This window comes from Taeniopygia guttata, chromosome 37, assembly GCF_048771995.1.
Source record: "Taeniopygia guttata chromosome 37, bTaeGut7.mat, whole genome shotgun sequence".
NCBI lineage: Eukaryota > Metazoa > Chordata > Aves > Passeriformes > Estrildidae > Taeniopygia > Taeniopygia guttata.
The window spans coordinates 1,425,386-1,451,185 of record NC_133062.1 but is presented as its reverse complement, the minus strand read 5'-3'; the positions used below and the strand labels follow the sequence as shown (position 1 = coordinate 1,451,185).

The 25,800-nt window shown below is 53.2% G+C and overlaps 2 protein-coding genes across 4 annotated transcripts in view; one reads left to right on the top strand and one right to left on the bottom strand.

Annotated features, from left to right (window-relative positions):
- Positions 1-272: 272 nt before the first annotated feature.
- On the bottom strand, positions 273-14,236 carry NOSIP (nitric oxide synthase interacting protein). 3 transcript variants are annotated; one of them, XM_072921395.1, is made up of 8 exons: positions 14,058-14,234; positions 13,861-13,966; positions 10,570-10,651; positions 7,738-7,813; positions 6,043-6,119; positions 3,155-3,348; positions 1,472-1,580; positions 273-398 (listed from the first exon to the last, which is right to left on the bottom strand). In XM_072921395.1, exons 1-8 carry the CDS (start codon positions 14,125-14,127, stop codon positions 327-329), a joined length of 786 nt encoding a protein of 261 aa, XP_072777496.1. In that variant the 5' UTR covers positions 14,128-14,234; the 3' UTR covers positions 273-326. The 3 variants fall into 3 exon arrangements, with proteins under 3 accessions (XP_072777496.1, XP_072777498.1, XP_072777497.1); XM_072921397.1 differs by lacking the exons at positions 273-398; positions 1,472-1,580 and adding an exon at positions 1,643-1,754; XM_072921396.1 differs by lacking the exons at positions 273-398; positions 1,472-1,580 and adding an exon at positions 2,596-2,704 and having other exon boundaries at positions 14,058-14,236.
- A 1,359-nt stretch (positions 14,237-15,595) lies between these two features.
- PRR12 (proline rich 12) overlaps positions 15,596-25,800 on the top strand; it is a 43,446-nt gene continuing 33,241 nt past the window's right edge. Inside the window, exons 1-3 of the mRNA XM_072921450.1 lie at positions 15,596-15,819; positions 19,660-19,772; positions 25,424-25,585. Coding sequence (XP_072777551.1) covers positions 15,734-15,819; positions 19,660-19,772; positions 25,424-25,585 — 361 coding nt within the window. The 5' untranslated portion in view covers positions 15,596-15,733. The remainder of the gene's footprint in view (positions 15,820-19,659; positions 19,773-25,423; positions 25,586-25,800) is intronic.

The following is a 25,800-nucleotide window of genomic DNA, read 5'->3' as shown; positions in this document are numbered from 1 at the left end:
TATTTGGAGGGGGAAGTGGGATTTGGGGGTTCCAGGGGGGGTTTGGGGATGATTAATGGGATTTTGGGGGTAATTAATGGGATTTTGGGGGGGATTAACAGGAATTTGTGGGGGATTAATGGGATTTTGGGGGGGATTAATGGGATTTTGGGGGGGATTAATGGGAATTTGGGGGGAATTAATGGGATTTTGGGTGGAATTAATGGGATTTTGGGTGGAATTAAAGGGGTTTTGGGGGGGATGAACGGGAATTTGGGGGGGATGAACGGGAATTTGGGGTTTTTGGGGGGGATTTTGGGGTTCCTGGGGGGATTTTGGGGTCCCCCCTAGGCCTGCATCACCGGACGGGATTTTTTGGCCTCCAGGGAAACTCCGGCCCCGGCGAAGCCGGTCCCGCCCTGAAAGGAGGGAAAAAGGGGTGAGGGGGGACCCCAAAATTACCAAAATCACCCCAAAATCCAACCCAGAGCCCAAAAATCCCAAAAATTTCACCCAAAATCCAACCCAGAGCCCAAAAATCCCAAAAATTTCACCCAAAGTCCAACCCAGAGCCCAAAATCCCCGAAAATCTCCCCAAAATCCAACCCAGAGCTCAAAATTCCCAAAAATTTCACCCAAAATCCAACCCAGAGCCCAAAAAGTCCAAAAATCCCCCCAAAAAATCCCCCCCAGAACCCCAAAAATCCCCCCAAAGCCCCCCAAAATCATCCCCAGAACTCTGAAAATTCCCCCAAAAATCCCCAAAATTCCCCCACAACCCCAAAAATTCCCCCAACCCACCCCCAAAATCCCCCCGAAAATCTCCCAAAAAAATCCCCAAATTCCCCCCAGATCCCCCAAACCCCCCAAAAATCTCCCTAAAAATCCCCCCAGAGCCCCTCAAAAATCCCTCCAGAACCCCAAAAATTCCTCCCAAAAATCCCCAAAATTCTCCCAGACCTCCCAAAAATCCCCCAATCCCCCCCCAAATCCCCCTAAATATCCTTAAAATCCTCCCCAGAACCCCAAAAATTCCCCCCAAAAATCCCCCAAATCCCCCAAAAATCTCCCTAAAAATCCCCCCAAAAATCCCCAAAATTCCCCCAGACCCCCCCAAAACCCCCAAAAAGTTCCCCCAAATCCCCCTAAAAATCCCCCCAGAGCCACCCAAAATCATCCCCAGAACTCTGAAAATTCCCCCAAATTCCCCCCAGACCCCCCAAAACCCCCCCCAAATTCCCCAAATCCCCCAAAATCTCCCTAAAAAATCCCCAAATCCTCCCCAGAACCCCCAAAATTCCCCCCAAAATCCCACCCCAGGACCCCAAATCCCCCCCCCAAACCTCCCTAAAAATCCCCAAAATCCCCCCAGAACCCCCAAAATTCCCCCCAAAATCCCACCCCAGGACCTCAAAAATCCCCAAAATCCCCCCAGAACCCCAAAAATCCCCAAAATCCCCAAATTCCCCAAATCCCCCCCAATCCCGCCCACCCTCTGCAGCTCGATGACGTCTCCGTCGCTCAGGGCGGCGCCGCTCAGGGGATCCCTCATGGCCGGGAGCACCAACCGCCGGACAGCGGCCAGAGTGACCACTGACCCCCTGGAGTGACCACAGTGACCACTGAGTGACCACTGAGTGACCACTGACCCACAGTGACCCACAGTGACCTCTGACCCCGGGCACACGGCCAATGGTCACTCAGGGTCACTCAGGGGATCCCTCATGGCCGGGAGCACCAACCGCCGGACAGCGGCCAGAGTGACCACTGACCCCCTGGGGAGTGACCACTGAGTGACCACTGAGTGACCACTGACCCACAGTGACCCACAGTGACCCACAGTGACCACTGACCCCCTGCAGAGTGACCACTGAGTGACCACTGACCCACAGTGACCACTGAGCCACAGAGTGACCAGTGACCCCCTGCGAGTGACCACTGAGTGACCACTGAGTGACCACTGAGTGACCACTGACCCACAGAGTGACCACTGACCCACAGAGTGACCACTGATCCACAGAGTGACCACGGAACCCCTATGGACATAGAGTGACCAGTGACCCACAGAGTGACCAGTGACACAGAGTGACCACTGACTCAAAGTGACCACAGAACCCCTGCGGCCAGAGTGACCAGTGACCCACAGAGTGACCAGTGACCCAAAGTGACCACAGAACCCCTGGAGACAGTGACCAGTGAGTGACCACAGACCCAGAGTGACCACTGACCAACAGAGTGACCACTGACCAACAGAGTGACCAGTGACCCAAAGTGACCACGGAACCCCTGGGGACAGAGTGACCAGTGATCCACAGAGTGACCAATGACCCACAGAGTGACCACTGATCCACAGAGTGACCACTGACCCAGAGTGACCACTGAGCCCCTGTGGACAAGGTGACCAGTGACCCAAAGTGACCACGGAACCCCTGTGGACATAGAGTGACCAGTGACACAGAGTGACCAGTGACACAGAGTGACCACTAACCCGGAATGACCACTGAGCCCCTGGGGACAGAGTGACCATGGAACCCCTGTGGGAAGTGACCAGTGACCCAGAGTGACCACTGACCAACAGAGTGACCACTGACCAACAGAGTGACCACTGACCCAGAGTGACCATGGAACCCCTCAGCCAGAGTGACCAGTGACACTGAGTGACCACTGACCCAGAGTGACCAGTGACCCACAGAGTGACCAGTGACCCAGAGTGACCACTGACCCCCTGCAGACACACAGAGTGACCACTGAGCCCCTGAGAACAGAGTGACCAGTGACCCACTGAGTGACCAGTGACACAGAGTGACCACTGAGCCCCTGGGCACACGGACAATGGTCACTCAGTGGTCACTCAGGGGTCGGTTACAGGTCAGGGGTCACTCAGGGGTCAGGGGTCACTCACGATGGCCGGAGCACGGCGCAGGGCGTGGCGTTGCCCAGCGGGTCGCCGGTCAGCGCGCACACGTAGCGGTCACTCAGGGGTCAGTGGTCACTCAGGGGTCACTCAGGGGTCAGTGGTCACTCAGGGTCACTCACGATGGCCGCAGCACGGCGCAGGGCGTGGCGTTGCCCAGCGGGTCGCCGGTCAGCGCGCACATGTAGCGGTCACTCGGGGGTCAGTTACAGGTCAGTGGTCACTCGGGGGTCACTCGGGGGTCACTCAGGGGTCACTCACGATGGCCGGAGCACGGCGCAGGGCGTGGCGTTGCCCAGCGGGTCGCCGGTCAGCGCGCACACGTAGCGGTCACTCGGCTCTCGGGCCAGCAGCTGCCCCGGGCTCAGGCCGCGCTCGGCCGGAGTGAAGTGGACACTGACCAGCTCGGCCAGGCGCAGCTTCCGGCCGGACATGGGGCACCGCACCCCGCGGGCCTGGGAGAGGAGAGCCAAAATCAGATAAAATCACCCCAAAATCAGACAAAATCACACCAAAATCAGACAAAATCACCCCAAAATCACCCAAAAGAACCACAAAAGTAAACCAAAATAAGCCCAAAATCACCCCAAAATCAGACAAAAACACCCCAAAATCACCCAAAATAACCACAAAAATAAACAAAAAATCACCCCAAAATAACCCAAAATAACCACAAACATCACCCAAAATCACCCCAAAAATCACCCAAAATTACCCAAAAAATAAACCAAAAATCACCCAAAAATCTCCCAAATGTCGCCCCAAAAATCACCCAAAATTACCCCAAAAATAAACCAAAAATCACCCCAAAATCTCCCAAATGTCACCCCAAAAATCACCCAAAATTACCCCAAAAATAAACCAAAAATCACCCCAAAATCTCCCAAATGTCACCCCAAAAATCACCCCAAAATTACCCCAAAATCACCCAAAGATCACCCCAAAATCACCTAAAATTACCCCCAAATCACCCAAAATCACCCAAAAATCACCCAAATATCACCCAAAATCACCCAAAAATCACCCCAAATTACCCAAAAATAAACCAAAATCACCCCAAAATCACCCAAAAATAACCACAAAATCGCCCAAAAATCACCCCAAAATAACCCAAAACTAACCACAAAAATACCCCAAAAATCACCCAAAATAACCCAAAATAACCCAAAAATCACCCACACATCACCCCAAAATCACCCAAATAGCACCCAAAAATTACCCAAATATCACCTCAAAATCACCCCAAATCGCCCCAAAAATAACCACAAAAATAAACCAAAAATCACCCAAAATCACCCAAACATCACCCCAAAAATAACCACAAAACCCAAAGATCACCCCAAAATAACCCAAAAATCACCCGAAAATCACCCCAAAATAACCCAAAAATAACCACAAAAATAAACCAAAGATCACCCCAAAATCACTCCAAAATAACCCAAAAATCACCCAACTATCACACCAAAAATAAACCAAAATAACCAAAAATAACTCCAAAATCACCCAAAAATAACCACAAAAATAACCCAAAAATCACCCAAATATCACCCAAAAGTAACACCAAAATCACCTCCAAATCACCCCAAAATCACCCAAAATAACCCGAATATAACCCCAAAAATCACCCCAAATCACCCCAAAATCACCCCAAAAATAAACCAAAAATCACCCAAAAATTACCCCAGAAATGATCCCAAAATCACCCAAAAAAACCCCGAAAACCACCCCAAAAACACCCAAATCACCCCAAAATCCCAAAAATAACCCCTGAAACCCCAAAAACCACCCAAAATCACCCCAGAAACCTCAAAATCACCCAAAAATCACCCCAAAACTCCAAAACCCCCCAAAATCGCCCCAAAAACCCCAAATCACCCAAAATCACCCCAAAAATCACCCGAAACCACCCCGGCCACCCAGCCAGAGTCAGTGGTCAGTTGGTCACTCAGTGGTCAGTTGGTCAGTTGGTCACTCAGTGGTCAGTTGGTCACTTAGTGGTCAGTGGTCAGTTGGTCAGTTGGTCACTCATTGGTCAGTTGGTCAGTTGGTCACTCAGCGGTCAGTTGGTCAGTTGGTCAGTGGTCAGTGATCACTCAGTGGTCACTCATTGGTCAGTGGTCACTCATTGGTCACTCATTGGTCAGTGATCAGTGGTCACTCAGTGGTCAGTTGGTCAGTTGGTCACTCATTGGTCACTTATTGGTCACTCATTAATCACTCAGTGGTCAGTGGTCAGTTGGTCACTCAGTGGTCACTCAGTGGTCACTCAGCAGTCAGTGGTCAGTTGGTCAGTTGGTCACTCAGTGGTCAGTTGGTCACTCAGTGGTCACTCAGTGGTCAGTTGGTCACTCAGTGGTCACTCAGCAGTCACTCAGTGGTCACTCATTGGTCAGTTGGTCACTCAGTGGTCACTCAGTGGTCAGTTGGTCACTCAGTGGTCACTGGTCAGTTGGTCAGTTGGTCACTCAGTGGTCAGTTGGTCAGTTGGTCAGTGGTCACTCAGTGGTCAGTGGTCACTCATTGGTCAGTTGGTCACTCAGTGGTCACTCATTGGTCACTCAGTGGTCACTCAGAGGTCAGTTGGTCACTCATTGGTCAGTTGGTCAGTGGTCAGTTGGTCACTCAGTGGTCAGTTGGTCACTCAGTGGTCAGTGGTCAGTTGATCAGTTGGTCAGTTGGTCACTCATTGGTCACTCATTGGTCACTCAGTGGTCACTCATTGGTCACTCATTGGTCAGTTGGTCACTCAGTGGTCAGTTGGTCACTCAGTGGTCACTCAGTGGTCACACAGTGGTCACTCAGTGGTCAGTTGGTCACTCAGTGGTCAGTGGTCAGTTGGTCACTCAGTGGTCACTCAGCGGTCAGTTGGTCAGTTGGTCACTCAGTGGTCAGTGGTCAGTTGGTCAGTGGTCAGTTGGTCAGTTTGTCAGTGGTCAGTGGTCAGTGGTCAGTGGTCAGTGGTCACTCAGTGGTCACTCAGTGGTCAGTTGGTCACTCAGTGGTCACTCATTGGTCAGTTGGTCATTTGGTCAGTGGTCAGTGGTCATTCATTGGTCACTCAGTGGTCACTGGTCAGTTGGTCAGTTGGTCACTCAGTGGTCAGTTGGTCAGTGGTCAGTTGGTCACTCAGTGGTCAGTTGGTCACTCACGGGTTTCTGCAGCCGCTCGGCTCCGGCCTCGGGGGTCAGTGACGGGATCCAGAAACTGGGGAGGGGTCCCGGGGGGGCTGCGGGGGGGGGGAGACTGACCCCAGAATCCCAAAAATCCCCAAAAAATCCCCAAAAATTCCAAAAACTCCAAAAATGCCCCAAAAATTCCCCAAAATCACCACAAAAAATCCCCAAACACTCAAAAAACTCCCCCAAAAATCCCCCAAAATCACTCCAAAACCACCCCAAAAATCCCCAAAATCCCAAAAACTCCAAAAATCCCCCCAAAAATTTCCAAACTCCCCCCAAACTCCCCCAAAACACCCCAAAACCCACCCCAACCCCCTAAAATCCCACCCAAATCCCTCCTGAATTCCCCCAAAATCCATCCCAAACCCCTCCAGCCCCCCCAACCCCCCTAAAATTCCATCCCAAACCCCCCAAACTCCCCAAAAATCCACTCTAGCCCCCCCAAAATAACCCCCAAATCCCCCAAAATCACACCCAAACCCCTCCAGACCCCCCCAAACCCCCAAAATCCCACCCCAACCCCCCAAAACCCACCCAAACTCTCCCCAAACGCCCCCAGCCCCCCAAAACCCATCCCAGCCCCCCAAAATCCCACTCAAACCCCCCAAAATCCAACCCAAACCCCCTAAAATCCCCCCCAAAATCCCCTCCAGCCCCCTCAAAACCCACCCAAACCCCTAAAATCCCCCCAAATCCCCCCAAACCCCCCCAAACCCCCTAAAATTCCAACCCAAATCCCCCCAAATCCCCCAAACCCCTCCAGACCCCCCAAACCCCCCCAAAATCCAACCCCAAACCCCCCAAATCCTGCCCAAACCCCCCCCAAATCACCCCAAAACCCATCCCAAACCCTCTAAAATCCCACCCAAACATCCCCAAAATCCCCCCCAAATCCCCCAAACCCAAACCAGCACCCCCAAAACCCCATCCCAAACCCCCCAAAAATCCCCTCCAGCCCCCCCAAAATCCCCCCAAAATCCCCCCCAAACCCCTCCAGACCCCCTGAAACTCCCCCAAAATCCAACCCAAACCCCCCAAACCCCCTACAATTCCATCCCAAACCCCCCCAAATCCCCACCAAAATTCCACCCAAACCCCTAAAATCCCACCCAAACGCCCTGAAAACCATCCCAAACCCCCAAAAATCCCCTAAAATTCCATCCCAAACCCCCCAAAATCCCACCCAAACCCCAAAATCCCACCCAAACCTCCCCAAAATCACCCCCAAACCCCCAAAAATCCCCTCCAGCCCCCCCAAAATCACCCCGAAATCCCCCCAAAATCCCCCAAACCCCCCCAAAATCCAACCCAAACCCCCCAAAATCCCACCCAAACCCCCCAAACTCCCCCAAAATCCAACCCAAACCCCCCCAAACCCCCCTAAAATCCCCCCAAAATCCCCTCCAGCCCCCTCAAACCCCCCCAAACTCCTCAAAATCCCCCCAAAATCCCCCCCAAACCCCTCCAGACCCCCTGAAACTCCCCCAAAATCCAACCCAAACCCCCCAAACCCCCTACAATTCCATCCCAAACCCCCCCAAATCCCCCCAAAATCCCATCCAAACCCCAAAATCCCACCCAAACCCCCTGAAAACCATCCCAAACCCCCAAAAATCCCCTATAGCCCCCCCAAAGCCCCCCAAAATCCCCCTCCCCGCCCCTCACCGCTGCTCCCGGGGGTCTCGGGCTGCTGCTGCTGCTGCTGCTGCCGGCGCCGCTCAGCGCGCTGCCGCTGCCAGGCCTGCACCCCGAAAAAAGGCACCCCAAAAATGAGAGAGGGACCCCAAAATCAGCTGGGGTCCAAAAAACCCCAATTCCGGGAGTTTTACCCCGAATTTCTGGGATTTTACCCCAATATTCTGGGGTTTTATAGTGAATTTCTGGGGTTTTATCCTGATTTTCTGGGATTTTACACCGAATTTCTGGGGTTTTATCCTGAATTTCTGGGATTTTACCCCGAATTTTGGGGGTTTTGCCCCAAATTTCTGGGGTTTAATCCTGAATTTTTTTGGTTTAATCCTGATTTTCTGGGGTTTAATCCTGATTTTCTGGGGTTTTACACCGAATTTCTGGGGTTTAATCCTGATTTTCTGGGGTTTTACCCCAAATTCCTGCCCCGCTGCCGCTGCCAGGCCTGCACCCCAAAATCAGAGAGGCACCCCGAAATGGGACAGGGACCCCAAAAATGAGAGAGGCACCCCAAAATCAGCAGGAACTCCGAAAACCCCGATTCCGGGAGTTTTACCCCAAATTCCAGGGGTTTAATCCCGAATTTCTGGGGTTTTACACCGAATTTCTGGGGTTTAATCCTGATTTTCTGGGGTTTAATCCTGATTTTCTGGCGTTTTATCCCGAATTTCTGGGGTTTTACCCCAAATTCCTGCCCCGCTGCCGCTGCCAGGCCTGCACCCCGAAAATGGGACAGGCACCCCAAAATGGGACAGGGACCCCAAAAATCAGCTGGGGTCCCAAAAACCCTGAATTTCTGGGGTTTTACCCCAAATTCCAGGGGTTTAATCCTGATTTTCTGGGATTTTACACCAAATTCCTGCCCCACTGCCGCTGCCAGGCCTGCACCCCAAAAATGGAACCCCAAAAATGAGAGAGGCACCCCAAAATCAGCTGGGGTCCCAAAAACCCCGATTCCGGGGGTTTTCCCCCGAATTCTGGGGGTTTAACCCTGAATTTCCAGGATTTAACCCTGAATTTCTGGGGTTTTATCCTGATTTTCTGGGATTTTATCCTGAATTTCTGGGGTTTTACACCGAGTTTCTGTGATTTTACCCCAAATTTCTGGGGTTTAATCCTGATTTTCTGGGATTTTACCCCAAATTTCTGGGGTTTTACCCGGAATTTCTTGGGTTTTATCCCGAATTTCTGGGGTTTTACCCCAAATTTTTTTGGGATTTTTGGTTTTCTCACCTTGGTCTCCTGGGGCGATTTTTTGGGGAAATTTTGGGACTTTTGGATTTCTCACCTTGGTCCCATGGGTGATTTTTGTGGTTTTTGGGGAATTTTTGGGAATTTTGGATTTCTCACCTTGGACTCTTGGGGATTTTTGGGATTTTTGGGAATTTTGGGAATTTTGTATTTCTCACCTTGGACTCTCTGGGATTTTTTGGGGGAATTTTTGGGAATTTGGGATTTCTCACCTTGGTCTCGCGGGCGATTTTGGGGATTTTTTTGGGATTTTTTGGGATTTTTGGATTTCTCACCTTGGACTCGGGGATTTTTGTGGTTTTTGGGGATTTTTGGGAATTTTGTATTTCTCACCTTGGACTCTCAGGGATTTTTGGGATTTTTGGGGGTTTTTTTTGGGAATTTTGTATGTCTCACCTTGGTCTCTCAGGGATTTTTGGGATTTTTGGGGAAATTTTGGGAATTTTGGATTTCTCACCTTGGTCTCTCGGGGATTTTTGGGATTTTTTGGGGATTTTTTGGGAATTTTGGATTTCTCACCTTGGACTCTCAGGGATTTTTGGGATTTTTTGGGGATTTTTTGATATTTTTTTTGATTTCTCACCTTGGTCTCTCAGGAATTTTTGGGATTTTTTGGGAATTTTGGATTTCTCACCTTGGTCTCTCAGGGATTTTTGTGGTTTTTGGGATTTTTGGGAATTTGGGATTTCACACCTTGGTCTCACGGGGATTTTTGGGATTTTTTGGGGATGTTTTTGGAATTTTGGATTTCTCACCTTGGACTCTCAGGGATTTTTGTGGTTTTTGGGGAATTTTTGGGATTTTTGTATTCCTCACCTTGGTCTCGCGGGCGATTTTGGGGATTTTTTGGGAATTTTGGATTTCTCACCTTGGTCTCGCGGGCAATTTTGGGGATTTTTTGGGGGAATTTTTGGGAATTTTGGATTTCTCACCTTGGACTCTCAGGAATTTTTTGGGTTTTTTTTTGATTTCTCACCTTGGTCTCCCAGGCGATTTTGGGGATTTTTTGGGAATTCTGGATATCTCCCCTTGGTCCCCCGGTGGATTTTTGGGATTTTCTGATTTATCACCTTGGTTTCCTGGGCGATTTTTGGGATTTTTTGGGGTTTTTGGGGATTCTTTGGGGATTTTTTGGGGGTTTTTGGGGAATTTTTAGGTTTTTTGGGGATTTTGAGGGTTCTCACCTTGGTTTTTCGGGGAATTTTGGGATTTTTTGGGGTTTTTTGGATTTCTCACCTTGGTCTCCTGGAGATTTTTGTGGTTTTGGGGGAATTTTTGGGATTTTTGGATTTCTCACCTTGGACTGTGAGGGATTTTTGTGGTTTTTGGGGAATTTTTGGGATTTTTGTATTCCTCACCTTGGTCTCCTGGGCGATTTTTGTGGTTTTTGGGGAATTTTTGGGCTTTTTGTATTTCTCACCTTGGTCTCTCAGGGATTTTTGGGATTTTTGGGATTTTTTGGGTTTTTTTGTATGTCTCACCTTGGTCTCGCGGGCGATTTTGGGGATTTTTTGGGGGAATTTTTGGGGAATTTTGGGGTTTTTTTAGATTTCTCACCTTGGTCTCGCGGGCGATTTTGTTTTTCTGGTGCAGGAGGTACCCCACGATGGCCTCGCGCTCGTACAGGAACCCGTCGGGGCTGGGGGGGAAATTTGGGAACCCCAAAATCAGTTTGGGAACCCCAAAATTATCTGGGAATGATTTGGGGTCGGGGCAACCAGAAATGGTCAAATTTGGGGGGATTTTTGGGGTTTTTTTGGAATTTTTGGGGGTTCTGGGGGGGGTCTTGGGGTCCTGGGTTTTGGGGTCTTGGGTTTTGGGGGATTTTATTTTTGGGGTTTTTTTGGGGGATTTGGGGTTTTGGGGGTTTATTTTTGGGGGAATTTGGTGTTTTTTTGAGGTGGTTTTGAGGGATTAGGGGTTTTTTGGGGTTTTTTTGGGGTGGTTTTGGAGAATTTGTGATTTTTTGGGGTTTTTTGCGGGGGGGATTTGGGATTTTTTTGAGGTGGTTTTGATGGATTTGGGTTTTTTTTGGGGTGGTTCTGGAGAATTTTGGGAATTTTTGGGGTTTTTTTGGGGGGTGGTTTTGGAGAATTTGGGGTTTTTTTGGGGTGTGGTTTTGGGGTATTTGGGGTGTTTTTAGGGTAATTTGGGGGGGATTTTGGGGGTTTTTGGGATTTTTTTGGGGTGGTTTTGGGGTATTTGGGGTTTCTTTGGGGTGGTTTTGGGGGATTTTTGGGGTTTTTTGTTTTTTTTTTTTTTTTGGGGTGGTTTTGGGGGATTTTGGGAATGTTTAGTGGGATTTGGGAGGGATTTTGGGGGATTTTGGGGATTTTTTTGGGTCCTGGGTGGGGCTTTGGGGTGGTTTTGGGATGGATTTTGGGCATTTTTGGGGATTTGGGTTTTTTTTTTTGGGGTGTTTTGGGGGTCCTGGGGGGTATTTTGGGGTCCTCGGTGGGGTTTTGGGGTGGTCTTGGGATGGATTTTGGGGTGGTTTTGGGGAATTTTGGGGGGATTTAGGGGTGTTTTGGAGTCCTGAGTGGCGTTTTGGGGTGGATTTGGAGCTTTTTGGGGCTTTTGGGATGGTTTGGGGGGGTTTTGGGGTTTTTTAGGGGATTTTCAGGGGTATTTTGGGGTTTTTTGGGGGGATTTTCAGGGGCATTTTGGGGCAGTTTTAGGACAATTATTTGGGTATTTTAGGGGCTATTTCAGGGCAGTTTTTGGGCCATTTTTAGGTATTTTTGTGAGTATTTTGGGGCTGGTTTTGCACTTTTATTTTGGTGTTTTTGTGGATATTTGGGGGCTGCTTTTGGCCTTTTATTTGGTTATTTCGGGGCAGTTTTGGGACCATTATTTGGTTATTTTGGGGCTGTTTTGGGGCCATTATTTGGGTATTTTTGGTGCTATTTTGGGGTAGTTTGGGGTTATTATTTGGGTATTTTTAGGGCTATTTTGGGGCAGTTTTGGGGCCATTAATTGGGTATTTTAAGACTGGTTTTGGGCTATTTTATGGTATTTTTTTTGATATTTCAAGGCAGTTTTGGGACTATTATTTGACTACTTTGGGGCTGTTTTGGGTTATTATTTGGCTTTTTTTGTGGCTATTTTGGGGCAGTTTTAGAACCATTATTTGGATATTTCAGGGCAGTTTGGGACCATTAATTGGCTATTTTTGGTTCTATTTCAGGGCAGTTTTGGGCTTTTATTTGGGTATTTCCGTGGGTATTTTGGGGCAGTTTTGGGACTATTTTTGGGGTTATTTTAGGGCAGTTTGGGGCTTTTATTTGGCTATTTCAGGGCTGGTTCTGGGCTGCTTTTAAGGTATTTTTGGGGGCATTTCGGGGCAGTTTTGTGGCCATTATTTGAGTATTTTTGGGGTTATTTCAGGGTAATTTGGGGTTATTATTTGGCTATTTTTGTGGCTATTTTATGGCAGCTTTGGGCTTTTATTTCAATATTTCTGTGGGTATTTTGGGGCACTTTTGGGATGTTATTTGGGTATTTCTGAGGTTATTTTGGGGTTGGTTTGGGGCAATTCTTTGGATATTTCAGGGCAGTTTGGGACCATTAATTGGCTATTTTTGATTCTATTTCAGGGCAGTTTTGGGCTGTTATTGGGGTATTTTTGTGGCTATTCCAGGGCAGTTTTGGGCTTTTAATTGGGTATTTTCAGTTCTATTTCAGGGCAGTTTGGGGCTTTTATTTGGGTATTTTTGTGGCTATTTCAGGGCAGTTTTGGGCTGTTATTTGGGTATTTTTGTGGCTATTTCGGGGCAGTTTTGGGGACTGTTATTTGGCTATTTCAGGGCAGTTTGGGACCATTATTTAGGTACTTCAAGGCTGATTTTGGGCTGGTTTTAAGGTATTTTTGTGGCTATTTCGGGGCAGTTTTGGGACCATTAATTGGCTATTTCGGGGCAGTTTTGAACTTTTATTTGGGTATTTCCATGTGGATTTTGGGGCAGTTTTGGGACTATTTTTGGGGCTATTTTAGGGCAGTTTGGGGCTTTTATTTGGCTATTTCAGGGCTGGTTCTGGGCTGGTTTTAAGGTATTTTTATGGATATTTCGGGGCAGTTTTAGGGCCATTATTTGGGTATTTTTGGGGTTATTTCAGGGTAATTTAGGGCTATTATTTGGCTATTTTTGTGGCTATTTCAGGGTAGTTTTGGGCTTTTATTTCAATATTTCCGTGGGTATTTTGGGGCAATTTTGGGATGTTATTTGGGTATTTCTGTGGTTATTTTTGGGCTGGTTTGGGGCAATTCTTTGGATATTTCAGGGCAGTTTGGGACCATTAATTGGCTATTTTTGATTCTATTTCAGAGCAGTTTTGGGCTTTTATTTGGGTATTTTCAGTTCTATTTCAGGGCAGTTTTGGGTTGTTATTTGGGTATTTTTGTGGCTATTTTGGGGCAGTTTTTGGGACTATTATTTGGCTATTTCAGGGCAGTTTGGGACCATTATTTAGGTATTTCAAGGCTGATTTTGGGCTGGTTTTAAGGTAGTTTTGTGGCTATTTCGGGGCAGTTTTGGGACCATTAATTGGATATTTCGGGGCAGTTTTGGGACCATTAATTGGCTATTTTGGGGCAGTTTTGAACTTTTATTTGGGTATTTCCGTGTGGATTTTGGGGCAGTTTTGGGACTATTTTGGGGCTATTTCGGGGCAATTTTGGGGCTATTATTTGGGTATTTTTGGCGCTATTTCGGGACAATTTTGGGGCTATTATTTGGCTATTTTTGTGGCTATTTTGAGGCAATTTTGGGGCTTTTATTTCAGTATTAACGCGGCTGGTTCAGGGCGGTTTTGGGCCATTTTCGGCCCGTTTCTCGCGGCCTCACTCACGTCACCACCGGGTCTCGGCAGGGCTGCAGGGACAGGCAGCAGCAATCGAAATCCTTGATGGCGTCTCGGCCCACCCGCACCCGCTGCGTGCCGTACCCCGAGGCGGCTGCGGGGAACAGCGGGACACGGGCTCAGCTCCCCAAAATCCCCAAAACCCCCCAAAAATCCCCCCAAAATCTCCCCAAGCCGCGGCCCACCGGTGTCCTTGCGCCGCTCGTGGTAGCTGTACACGGCCCCCGCCGTGCAGTTCTTGCCGTGCCGCGTCATGGCTGCTCCTGCAGGGATGAAAAGCGGGATTTAAAGCGCTCCCGGGAGGTTTTTTGGGGGTTTTTGGGGGTTTTTTGGGGTTTTTTTGCGGTTTTTTTGGGGGGGGCCTCGCGGCCGCCTCAGGCCAGCAACGGCGGCGCGGCGGAAGGCGGAAGTGACGACCGGAAGTGCGGCGGGGAAAAGGGTCCGGGTGGGAGGGAGATTTTGTCCCGGCCGTGCAGATCGCAGGTCCCAGTTCCGCCCGGGAGGTTTTTTAGGGGGTTTTGGGTTTTTTGGGGTTTTTTGGGGTTTTTTGGGGTTTTTTTGGGGGGGGCCTCGCGGCCGCCTCAGGCCAGCAACGGCGGCGCGGCGGAAGGCGGAAGTGGCGACCGGAAGTGCTGCGGGGAAAAGGGTCCGGGTGGGAGGGAGGTTTGGTCCCGGCCGTGCACCTCGCAGCTCCTAGTTCCGCCCGAGAGGGTTTTGGGGGGTTTGGGGTTTTTTGGGGTTTTTTGGGGTTTTTTAGGGTTTTTTTGGGGTTTTTTTGGGGGGACTCGCGGCCGTTTCGCCGCCAGCAGCGGCGGCGTGGCGGAACGCGGAAGTGACGACCGGAAGTGCGGCGAAGAAAAGGGGCCGGGTGGGAGCGAGGTTTGGTCGTGGCCGTGCAGGTCTCAACTCCCAGTTCCGCCCAGTTCGCACCAGTTCCGCCCAGTGTCCCTCAGCATGTTAGCCACGCCCCCATAGGCGGAAACCCCTATGGCCACGCCCCAGCCACGCCCTTCTCATATAGAAAATGCATGGCCCCGCCCCTTTCTCGCCTATAGCGGCGGCTTGGCCCCGCCCCTAAGGGCTCCCGCCACTGTTTGCCACGCCCCATTTCCATATAGAGAAACCACGCCCCTTTATCATGCATAAATGCCACGTGGCCACGCCCCCTCCCCGCCGTTTGTCACGCCCCTTCCATATATTGAGATTGTTAACCCCGCCCCTTTATTGCCTATAGTTTGGATTGGCCCCGCCCCCTAAGCGGCTTGCTACAGTGTGACCTCGTCTATTTGCATATATGGAAATGTTTAGCCCCGCCTATGGATACGAATTGGCCACGCCCCCACGGGATCCCGCCGCCGTCTGGCCACGCCCATTTTCCATTCATGGATGCGGTTGGCCCCGCCCCTTTCTCGCCGCTGGCCCCGCCCCTCAGCGCTCCCGCCACAGCGTGGCCACGCCCCTTTCCCATTCATGGATGTGGTTAGCCCCGCCCCTTTTTACCGCTAGGCCCCGCCCCCTCAGCGCTCCCGCCACAGCGTGGCCACGCCCCTTTGCCCATTTACGGCAGCGCTTGGCCCCGCCCCTTTCCCCCGCGGACATTGTCTGTCCCCGCCGCTGGCCCCGCCCCTTTTCCCTTATATGGCCTCACACTGGCCCCGCCCCTCTGTCCCCATTGGTCGATGCCCGCCCCGCCCCTCCCGCCGCGCTCCCGCCGCCGCGCGGGGCACTGTGGGAGGAAGCGGCGGCGCGCGGCCCCGCTCCATCATGGCGGCTCCGTGAGGCGCCCCCGGCCCGGCCGCCCCCGGCCCCCCCCGGCCCCCCCGGCCCTCGAACCCGCCCGGCCCCGGGGGGCGCCGCCCCCATGGACAGGAACTACCCCGGAGCCGGGTTCGGGGACCCGCTCAGCGCCGGGCCCGGCTGGAGCTACGAGCGCTCGGCCAAGGCCAGGTGAGGGGGGGGGCGGCGGAGGGGGGAGGGGGCGGCGGGGGAGGGGGATGGGGGGAGGGCGTGAGGGGGGGTTTGGGGTGAGGGTCCCGTTCCAGCGGGAATGGGGGTGAGGGTCCCGTTATACCCGAATTGGGGTGAGGGTCCCGTTATACCCGAATTGGGGTGAGGGTCCCGTTATAGCGGGAATGGGGGTGAGGGTCCCGTTATACCCGAATTGGGGTGAGGGTCCCGTTATACCCGAATTGGGGTGAGGGTCCCGTTACACCCGAATGGGGGTGAGGGTCCCGTTATACCCGAATTGGGGGTGAGGGTCCCTTTATACCCGAATGGGGGTGAGGGTCCCGTTATAGCGGAAATTGGGGTGAGGGTCCCGTTACACCCAAATTGGGGTGAGGGTCCCGTTATACCCGAATTGGGGTGAGGGTCCCGTTATACCCGAATGGGGGTGAGGGTCCCGTTATACCCGAATTGGGGTGAGGGTCCCGTTATACCCAAATGGGGGTGAGGGTCCCGTTATACCCGAATTGGGGTGGGGGTCCCGTTATACCCGAATTGGGGTGAGGGTCCCGTTATACCCGAATTGGGGTGGGGGTCCCGTTATACCCGAATGGGGGTGAGGGTCCCGTTACAGCGGGAATGGGGGTGGGGGTCCCGTTATACCCGAATTGGGGTGAGGGTCCCGTTATAGCGGGAATTGGGGTGAGGGTCCCGTTATACCCGAATAGGGGTGAGGGTCCCGTTATACCCGAATTGGGGTGAGGGTCCCGTTACACCCGAATGGGGGTGAGGGTCTCGTTACACTGAGATTTGGGGTGTGACGGGATTTGGGGTGTTCAGTCTGCATTGGGGTGCTGGGATCCCGTTTCAGTGGGATTTGGGGTGCAGGGATCCCGTTACACCGGCATTTTGGGGAATTTTGGGTGCAGGGATCCCGTTTCACTGGGATTTCAGAGAATTTGGGGTGCTGGGATCCCGTTACACTGGGATTTCGGGGAATTTTGGGTGCAGGGATCCCATTATACCGGGACTTCAGGAAATTTGGGGTGCTGGGATCCCGTTTCAGTGGGATTTGGGGTGCTGGGATCCCACTATACCAGGATTTCGGGGAATTTGGGGTACAGGGATCCCGTTGCTCTGGGTTTGGGGTGAGGGGTCCTGTTTCAGTGGGAATTGGGGTGCTGGGATCCCATTACTCCAGAATTTGGGGTGCTGGGATCCCATTATAGAGAAATTTGGGGTGCAGGGATCCCATTATAGAGGGATTTGGGGTGCAGGGATCCGGTTACAGCGGGAATTGGGGTACGGGGATCCTGTTACACTGGGATTTGGGGTGCTGGGATCCCGTTACAGCGGGAATTGGGGTGCTGTGATCCCGTTACACTGGGATTTCGGGGAATCTGGGGTGCTGGGATCCTGTTTCAGTGGGATGTGGGGTGCAGGGATGCCGTTACACTGAGATTTGGGGTGTGCTGGGATTTGGGGTGTGCTGGGATTTGGGGTCAGTCTGTATTGGGGTGCTGGGATCCTGTTACACCGGGATTTCAGTGAATTTGGGGTGCTGGGATCCCATTACACCGGGATTTCGGGGAATTTGGGGTGCAGGGATCCAGTTACTCCGGGTTCGAGGTGAGGGGTCCCGTTACAGTGGGAATTGGGGTGCTGGGATCCCATTATAGAGGGATTTGGGGTGCAGGGATCCCGTTACTCCAGAATTTGGGGTGCTGGGATCCCGTTACAGCAGGAATTGGGGTATGGGGATCCTGTTACACTGGGATTTGGGGTGTGCTGGGATTTGGGGTGCAGGGATCCCGTTACACCAGGATTTCAGGGAATTTGGGGTGCTGTGATCCCATTACACTGGGATTTTGGGGAATTTGGGGTGCTGTGATCCCATTACACTGGGATTTCAGAGAATTTGGGGTGCTGGGATCCCGTTTCAGTGGGATTTCAGGGAATTTGGGGTGCTGGGATCCCATTACACCAAGATTTTGGGGAATTTGGGGTGCTGTGATCCCATTGTACCAGGATTTCGGGGAATTTGGGGTGCTGTGATCCTGTTACACTGGGATTTGGGGTGCAGAGATGCCGTTACACTGAGATTTGGGGTGTGCTGGGATTTGGGGTTAGCCTGAATTGGGGTGCTGGGATCCCGTTACACTGGGATTTCAGGGAATTTGGAGTGCAGGGATCCGGTTTTACTGGGATTTGGGGTGCTGGGGTCCCATTATAGAGGGATTTGGGGTGCTGGGATCCAGTTACAGCAGGAATTGGGGTACGGGGATCCTGTTACACTGGGATTTGGGGTGTCCTGGGATTTGGGGTGTTCAGTCTGCATTGGGGTGCTGGGATCCCGTTACACTGGGATTTCGGGGAATTTGGGGTGCAGGGATCCCGTTTTACTGGGATTTGGGGTGCAGGGATCCTGTTACTCCAGGATTAGGGTGCTGGGATCCTGTTACACCGGGATTTGGTCTGTGCTGGGATTTGGGGTGTCACACCTGTGTGTGGCTGTGTCACACCTGTACCTGTGTCACACCTGTGTAGGTGTGTCACAGCTTTGTGTCAATGCCTGGCACACCTGTGTGTACCTGTGTCACACCTGTAGGTGTGTCACACCTGTGTGCGGCTTTGTTTCACCTGTAGGTGTGTCACACCTGTGTGTCCCTGTGTCACACCTGTACCCGTGTCACACCTGTGCATGCCTGTGTCACACCTGTACCCGTGTCACACCTGTGCGTGCCTGTGTCACACCTGTACCCGTGTCACACCTGTGTGTGCCTGTGTCACACCTGTGGCTGTGTCACACCTGTACCTGTGTCACACCTGTAGGTGTGTCACACCTGTGTGTGCCTGTGTCACACCTGTGGCTGTGTCACACCTGTGCCTGTGTCACATCTGTGGGTGTGTCACACCTGTGTGTGGCTGTGTCACACCTGTGGCTGTGTCATACCTATGGGTCTGTCACACCTGTGTGTGCCTGTGTCACACCTGTGTGTGGCTGTGTCACACCTGTGGCTGTGTCACACCTGTACCTGTGTCACACCTGTGTGTGGCTGTGTCTCACCTGTACCTGTGTCATACCTGTACCTGTGTCACACCTGTGGGTGTGTCACACCTGTGCCAGTGTCACACCTGTGTGTGGCTGTGTCTCACCTGTACCTGTGTCATACCTGTACCTGTGTCACACCTGTACCTGTGTCACACCTGTGCCTGTGTCACACCTGTGCCTGTGTCACACCTGTGTGTGCCTGTGTCACACCTGTACCTGTGTCACACCTGTCACAGCAATGTGGGGCGGTGACAGTCACACCTGTCCCTGTCCCCAGCCCGGTGTGAGGAGGGGGTGTGACAATCCTGTGTGACACACCTGTCCCTGACACACCTGTCCCTGGCCCCAGCCCGGTGTACGGGGGGGTTGTTTTGGGGGGAATGTGACAATGCCACACCTGTCCCTGACACACCTGTCCCTGACACACCTGTCCTGTCCCCAGCCTGGTGTACGGGGGGGTTGTTTGGGGGGGGGGTGGGTGTGACAATGACACACCTGTCCCTGACACACCTGTCCCTGACACACCTGTCCCTGACACACCTGTCCCTGTCCCCAGCCTGGTGTACGGGGGGGTTGTTTGGGGGGGGGGTGGGTGTGACAATGACACACCTGTCCCTGACACACCTGTCCCTGTCCCCAGCCTGGTGTACGGGGGGGTTGTTTGGGGGGTGTGTGTGTGTGACAATGACACACCTGTCCCTGTCCCCAGCCTGGTGTACGGGGGGTTGTTTTGGGGGGAATGGGGTGTGACAATGACACACCTGTCCCTGACACACCTGTCCTGTCCCCAGCCTGGTGTACGGGGGCTCGCGGGGGTCGCACCCCGACCCCGACCTGCTGCACCGACAGCCCTACGGAGCGCCCCACCCGCTGCAGGGCTATGCGGCCAACCACCACCCGCCAGGTACCGCTGCTCCGGCGCTCCTCGTCACCTTCTGTCACCTTCCGTCACCTTCTGTCACCTTCTGTCACCTATTGTCACTCCTTGTCACCTTCAGTCACCTCCTGTCACCTTCTGTCACGTGTTGTCACTCCTTGTCACCTTCTGTCACCTTCCGTCACCTCCTGTCACCTTTTGTCACCTGTTAATACTCTTTGTCACCTTCTGTCACCTGTTGTCACTCCTCGTCACCTATTGTCACTCCTTGTCACCTTCTGTCACCTCCTGTCACCTGTTGTCACTCCTTGTCACCTTCCGTCACCTTCCGTCACCTTCTGTCACCTACTGTCACTCCTTGTCACCTTCCGTCACCTCCTGTCACCTGTTGTCACTCCTTGTCACCTTCCGTCACCTTCCGTCACCTTCTGTCACCTATTATCACTCCTTGTCACCTTTTGTCACCCATTAGCACTCCTCATCACCTTCTGTCACCTGTTATCACTCCTTGTCACCTTCTGTCACCTTCCGTCACCTCCTGTCACCTGTTGTCACTCCTTGTCACCTTCTGTCACCTTCTGTCACCTATTGTCACTCCTTGTCACCTTTTGTCACCCATTAGCACTCCTCGTCACCTTCTGTCACCCATTGTCACCTATTGTCACCCCATCACCTTCTGTCACCTTCTGTCACCTACTTTCACTCCTCACCTTCTGTCACCTACTGTTACCTTCTGGCACCTACTGTCATCTACTGCAATTCCTTGTCACTTTCTGTCACCTTCTGTCACCTACTGTCACTCTTTGTCACCTTCTGTCACCTGCTGTCACCTATTGTCACTCTTTGTCATCTTCCGTCACCCATTGTCACCCATTGTCACCTATTGTCACCCTATCACCTACTGTCACCTCCCGTTGCCTTCTGTCACCTGTTATCACTCCTTGTCACCTTCCATCACCTTCTGTCACCTTCTGTCACCCCGTCACCCACTGTCACTGCTTGTTACCTCTGTCACTTTCTCTCACCTTCTGTCACTTATTGTCACCTACTGTCACCCTGTCACCTTCAGTCATCTTCTGTCACCTTCTCTTGCCCCCTGTCATCTAGTGTCACCTTTTGTCACATTCTGTCACCTACTGTCACCTTCTCTTGCCCCCTGTCACCTAGTGTCACCTACTGTCACTTTTTGTCACATTCTGTCACCTACTGTCACGTACTGTCATCTACTGTCTCATTTTGTCACCTACTGCCACCTACTTCCACTTTCTGTCACCTTTTGTCACCTTTTGTCACTTCCTGTTCCCTCCTGTCACCTTCTGTCACCTATTGTCACCTGTCACCTCCTGTCATTTTCTGTTATATTCCATCAGTCTCTGTCACCTACTGCCACCTCCTGTCCCCTCCTGTCACCCACCCTGTGTCACCCTGACCGCACAACACCGCGACCCCAGGTCCCTGTGTCACTTTGTCACTTCGATGTCCCAGAGCTGTGTCACCCTGCGACATTTGTGCCCCCCTCACGTTTCCCGCTCTTTTTTCCCCTCACATTTCCCGCTCTTTTTCCCCTCACGTTTCCCGCCCTTTTCCCCCTTCACGTTTCCCGCCCTTTTCCCCCCTCACGTTTCCCGCCCTTTTTCCCCCTCACGTTTCCCGCCCTTTTTCCCCACATGTTTTCCGCTCTTTTTGTCCCCTCACGTTTTCCGCCCTTTTTGTCCCCTCAAGTTTCCCGCCCTTTTTCCCCCTCACGTTTCACGCTCTTTTCCCCCTCACATTTCCTGCCCTTTTTCCCCCTCACGTTTCCCGCCTTTTTCCCCCTCACGTTTCCCGCCCTTTTTCCCCCTCACGTTTCACGCTCTTTTCCCCCTCACATTTCCTGCCCTTTTTCTCCCTTCACATTTCCTACCCTTTTCCCCCTCAAGTTTCTCTCTCTTTTTGTCCCCTCACGTTTCCCTCCTTTTTTCCCCCTCACGTTTCCTGTCCTTTTCCCCCCTCACGTTTTTCACCCTTTTTGTCCCCTCACATTTCCCGCCCTTTTTCCCGCCCTTTTTTCCCCCCTCACATTTCCCGCCTTTTTCCCCCTCACGTTTCCCGCCTTTTTCCCCCTCACGTTTCCCGCCTTTTTCCCCCCTCACGTTTCCTGCCCTTTTTCCCGCCCTTTTTCCTCTCACGTTTCACGCTCTTTTCCCCCTCACATTTCCTGCCCTTTTTCTCCCTTCACATTTCCTACCCTTTTCCCCCTCACATTTCCTGCCCTTTTCCCCCCTCATGTTTCTCTCTTTTTGTCCCCTCACGTTTCCCGCCCTTTTTCTCCCTCACATTTCCCACCCTTTTCCCTCACGTTTCCTGCCTTTTTCCCCCTCACATTTGCCATCCTTTTCTCCCCTCACGTTTCCCCCACTTTTCTTCCCTCACATTTATTACCATTTTCTCCCCTCACCTTTCCCTCCCTTTCCTCTCCTCATATTTTGGGCTCTCTTTCCCCTCTCACATTTCCCACCCTTTTTTCCCCTCACGTTTCCCGCCCTTTTCCCCCCTCACCTTTCCCACTCTTTCCTCTCATTTTTCCCGCCCTTTTCCCCTCACATTTCCCGCTCTTTTTCTCCTCTTACGTTTCCCATTCTTTTTCCCCCTCACATTTCCTACCGTTTTCTCCTCGCGTTTCCCACCTTTTTTCCCCTCACCTTTCCCACTTTTTCCCCTCATTTTTCTCGCCCTTTTCATCTCATATTTCCCACTCACACTTCTCCCCTCACATTTCTCACTTTTTCCCCAAATCTTACCCACCATCTTCCCCTCATGTTTCTGCTTTCTTGACCCCTCACATTTCCACTCTTTTCCCCCTCATGTTTCCCATCCTTTTCCCCTTCACATTTCCCACCTTTTTTCGCCTCATATTTCCCACCAATTCTTCTCTCATGCATTTTTTTCTCTCACATTTCCCACCTTTTTTCCCTTCAAGTTTCTTATTTCCTTCCTCTCGTTTGCCGCCATTTTGTCTTCCCAAATTTTACGTTTTTCTTTTCATTTACGTTTTTTATATTTTTGCTGTTAATGTTTGCTGCTGATTTTTCTCTTTGCGTTTTTTGCTGCTTTGTTTTCTCATTTCCCACCCATTTCCCCCTCACATTTCCCACTCTTCCCCTCACATTTCCCACTCTTTTCCCCTCGCATTTCCCACATTTTTCCCTCACATTTCCCACCAATTCTTCCTGCATTCCCTTTTCCCCCTCACATTTCCCACCCTTTTCCCCTTCAGTTTTCTGGCTATTTCCTGTCTTGCATTTGCCATTTTGTCCTTTGAAGTTTTGTCCTTTCCTTTTCCTTTTCCATTTCTCGCTTTTCTTCCCTAACATTTTTCACCAATTTTTCTCTTTATATTTCTTGTTTCTTTCTTGTCTCATTTCTCACCCATTTTCCCCTCATGTTTCCCTCTCCTTTCCCCTCACGTTCCTTACTCTTTTCTCCCCTCACATTTCCTCCTCTTTATCCCCTCACATTTCCCATTTTTTTTCTCTTCACATTTCCCCCCTTTTCCTCTCATAATCCCCCTTTTCCCCCTCACATTTTCCTCTTTTTCCTCCTCACATTTCCCCCCATTTTCCCCTCACATTTCCCCCTTTTCCCCCATGGTGTCCCCACACCCTCAGGGTGTCCCAAAACATCCCCAAGGTGTCCCCGAGGTGTCCCCAGGGTGTCCCCGAGCTGTCCCCAAGCTGTCCCCATGGTGTCCCCAAGGTGTCCCCACATCCCCAGGGTGTCCCCGAGGTGTCCCTATGTCCCCAGGGTGTCCCCAAGCTGTCCCCAAGCTGTCCCCGAGGTGTCCCCAGGGTGTCCCCGAGCTGTCCCCGAGCTGTCCCCAGGGTGTCCCCACATCCCCAAGGTGTCCCCGAGCTGTCCCCGAGCTGTCCCCGAGCTGTCCCTGAGCTGTCCCCAGGCTGTCCCCGAGCTGTCCCCATGTCCCCAGGGTGTCCCCAAGCTGTCCCCGAGCTGTCCCCAAGCTGTCCCCGAGCTGTCCCCAAGCTGTCCCCGTGTCCCCAGGGTGTCCCCAAGCTGTCCCCGAGCTGTCCCCAAGCTGTCCCCAGGGTGTCCCCAGGGTGTCCCCGAGCTGTCCCCGTGTCCCCGAGCTGTCCCCAAGCTGTCCCCAAGCTGTCCCCGTGTCCCCGAGCTGTCCCCGAGCTGTCCCCAGGCTGTCCCCGAGCTGTCCCCAAGCTGTCCCCGAGCTGTCCCCGAGCTGTCCCCGAGGTGTCCCCAGGGTGTCCCCGAGCTGTCCCCAGGGTGTCCCTGAGCTGTCCCCAAGGTGTCCCCGAGGTATCCCCATGTCCCCAGGGTGTCCCCAAGCTGTCCCCAAGCTGTCCCCGAGGTGTCCCCAGGGTGTCCCCAAAGTGTCCCCACATCCTCAGGGTGTCCCCATGGTGTCCCCAAGGTGTCCCTACATCCCCAGGCTGTCCCCACATCCCCAAGGTGTCCCCGAGGTGTCCCCATGTCCCCGAGCTGTCCCCAGGGTGTCCCCAGGGTGTCCCCGAGCTGTCCCCGAGGTGTCCCCACATCCCCAAGGTGTCCCCGAGCTGTCCCCAGGGTGTCCCCATGCCCCAAGGTGTCCCTGAGCTGTCCCCAGGGCTGTCCTCAAGCTGTCCCCGTGTCCCCGAGCTGTCCCCAAGCTGTCCCCACATCCCCAAGCTGTCCCCAAACTGTCCCTGAGCTGTCCCCGAGCTGTCCCCGTGTCCCCAGGGTGTCCCTGAGCTGTCCCCAGGGTGTCCCCAAGATGTCCCTGAGCAGTCCCCGAGCTGTCCCCGAGCTGTCCCCGTGTCCCCGAGCTGTCCCCAGGGTGTCCCCAGGGTGTCCCCGAGCTGTCCCCGAGCTGTCCCCGTGTCCCCGAGCTGTCCCCGTGTACCCGTGTCCCCAGGGTGTCCCCGAGCTGTCCCCGTGTCCCCAAGGTGTCCCCGAGCTGTCCCCGAGCTGTCCCCGAGCTGTCCCCAGGGTGTCCCCAGGGTGTCCCCAGGGTGTCCCCAGGGTGTCCCCACATCCCCAGGGTGTCCCCGAGCTGTCCCCAGGTTGTCCCCGAGCTGTCCCCGAGCTGTCCCCGTGTCCCCGAGCTGTCCCCAGGGTGTCCCCGAGGTGTCCCCAAGCTGTCCCCAGGGTGTCCCCACATCCCCAAGGTGTCCCCGAGGTGTCCCCGGGGTGTCCCCAAGGTGTCCCCATGTCCCCAGGGTGTCCCCAGGGTGTCCCCAGGGTGTCCCCAGGGTGTCCCTGAGCTGTCCCCAAGGTGTCCCCGAGGTATCTCCATGTCCCCAAGGTGTCCCCAGGGTGTCCCCGTGTCCCCGAGCTGTCCCTGAGCTGTCCCCGTGTCCCCGAGCTGTCCCCAGGGTGTCCCCGAGGTGTCCCTGAGCTGTCCCCAAGCTGTCCCTGTGTCCCCGAGCTGTCCCCAGGGTGTCCCCAAGCTGTCCCCGAGCTGTCCCCAAGCTGTCCCCGAGCTGTCCCCAAGCTGTCCCCGTGTCCCCGAGCTGTCCCCGAGCTGTCCCCAAGCTGTCCCCAAGCTCTCCCCGAGCTGTCCCCGGGGTATCCCCATGTCCCCAAGGTGTCCCCAGGGTGTCCCCGAGCTGTCCCCGTGTCTCCAAGCTGTCCCCGTGTCCCCGAGCTGTCCCCGAGCTGTCCCCGAGCTGTCCCCGTGGTGTCCCCAGGGCTGTCGGGGCTCTTCGAGACGGGGCTGCACCACGCGGGGGGCGCGGCGCCCGACGCCTCCGTCATGAACCTGATCTCGGCGCTGGAGTCGCGCGGACCCCAGCCCGGCCCCTCGGCCTCGTCCCTCCTGTCCCAGTTCCGCACGCCCTCCTGGCAGACCGGTGGGTCTGGGGGCGTTTTTGGGTCTGGGGGCTTCTGTGGGTCTGGGGGCTTCTTTGGGTCTGGGGGCTTCTTTGGGTCTGGGGGTCCCAGTTCTGCATCCCCTCCTGGCAGACTGGTGGGTCTGGGGGCTTTTTTGGGTCTGGGGGTCCCAGTTCTGCACCCCTCCGGGCAGACTGGTGGGTCTGGGGGTCCCAGTTCTGCACCCCTCTGGGGA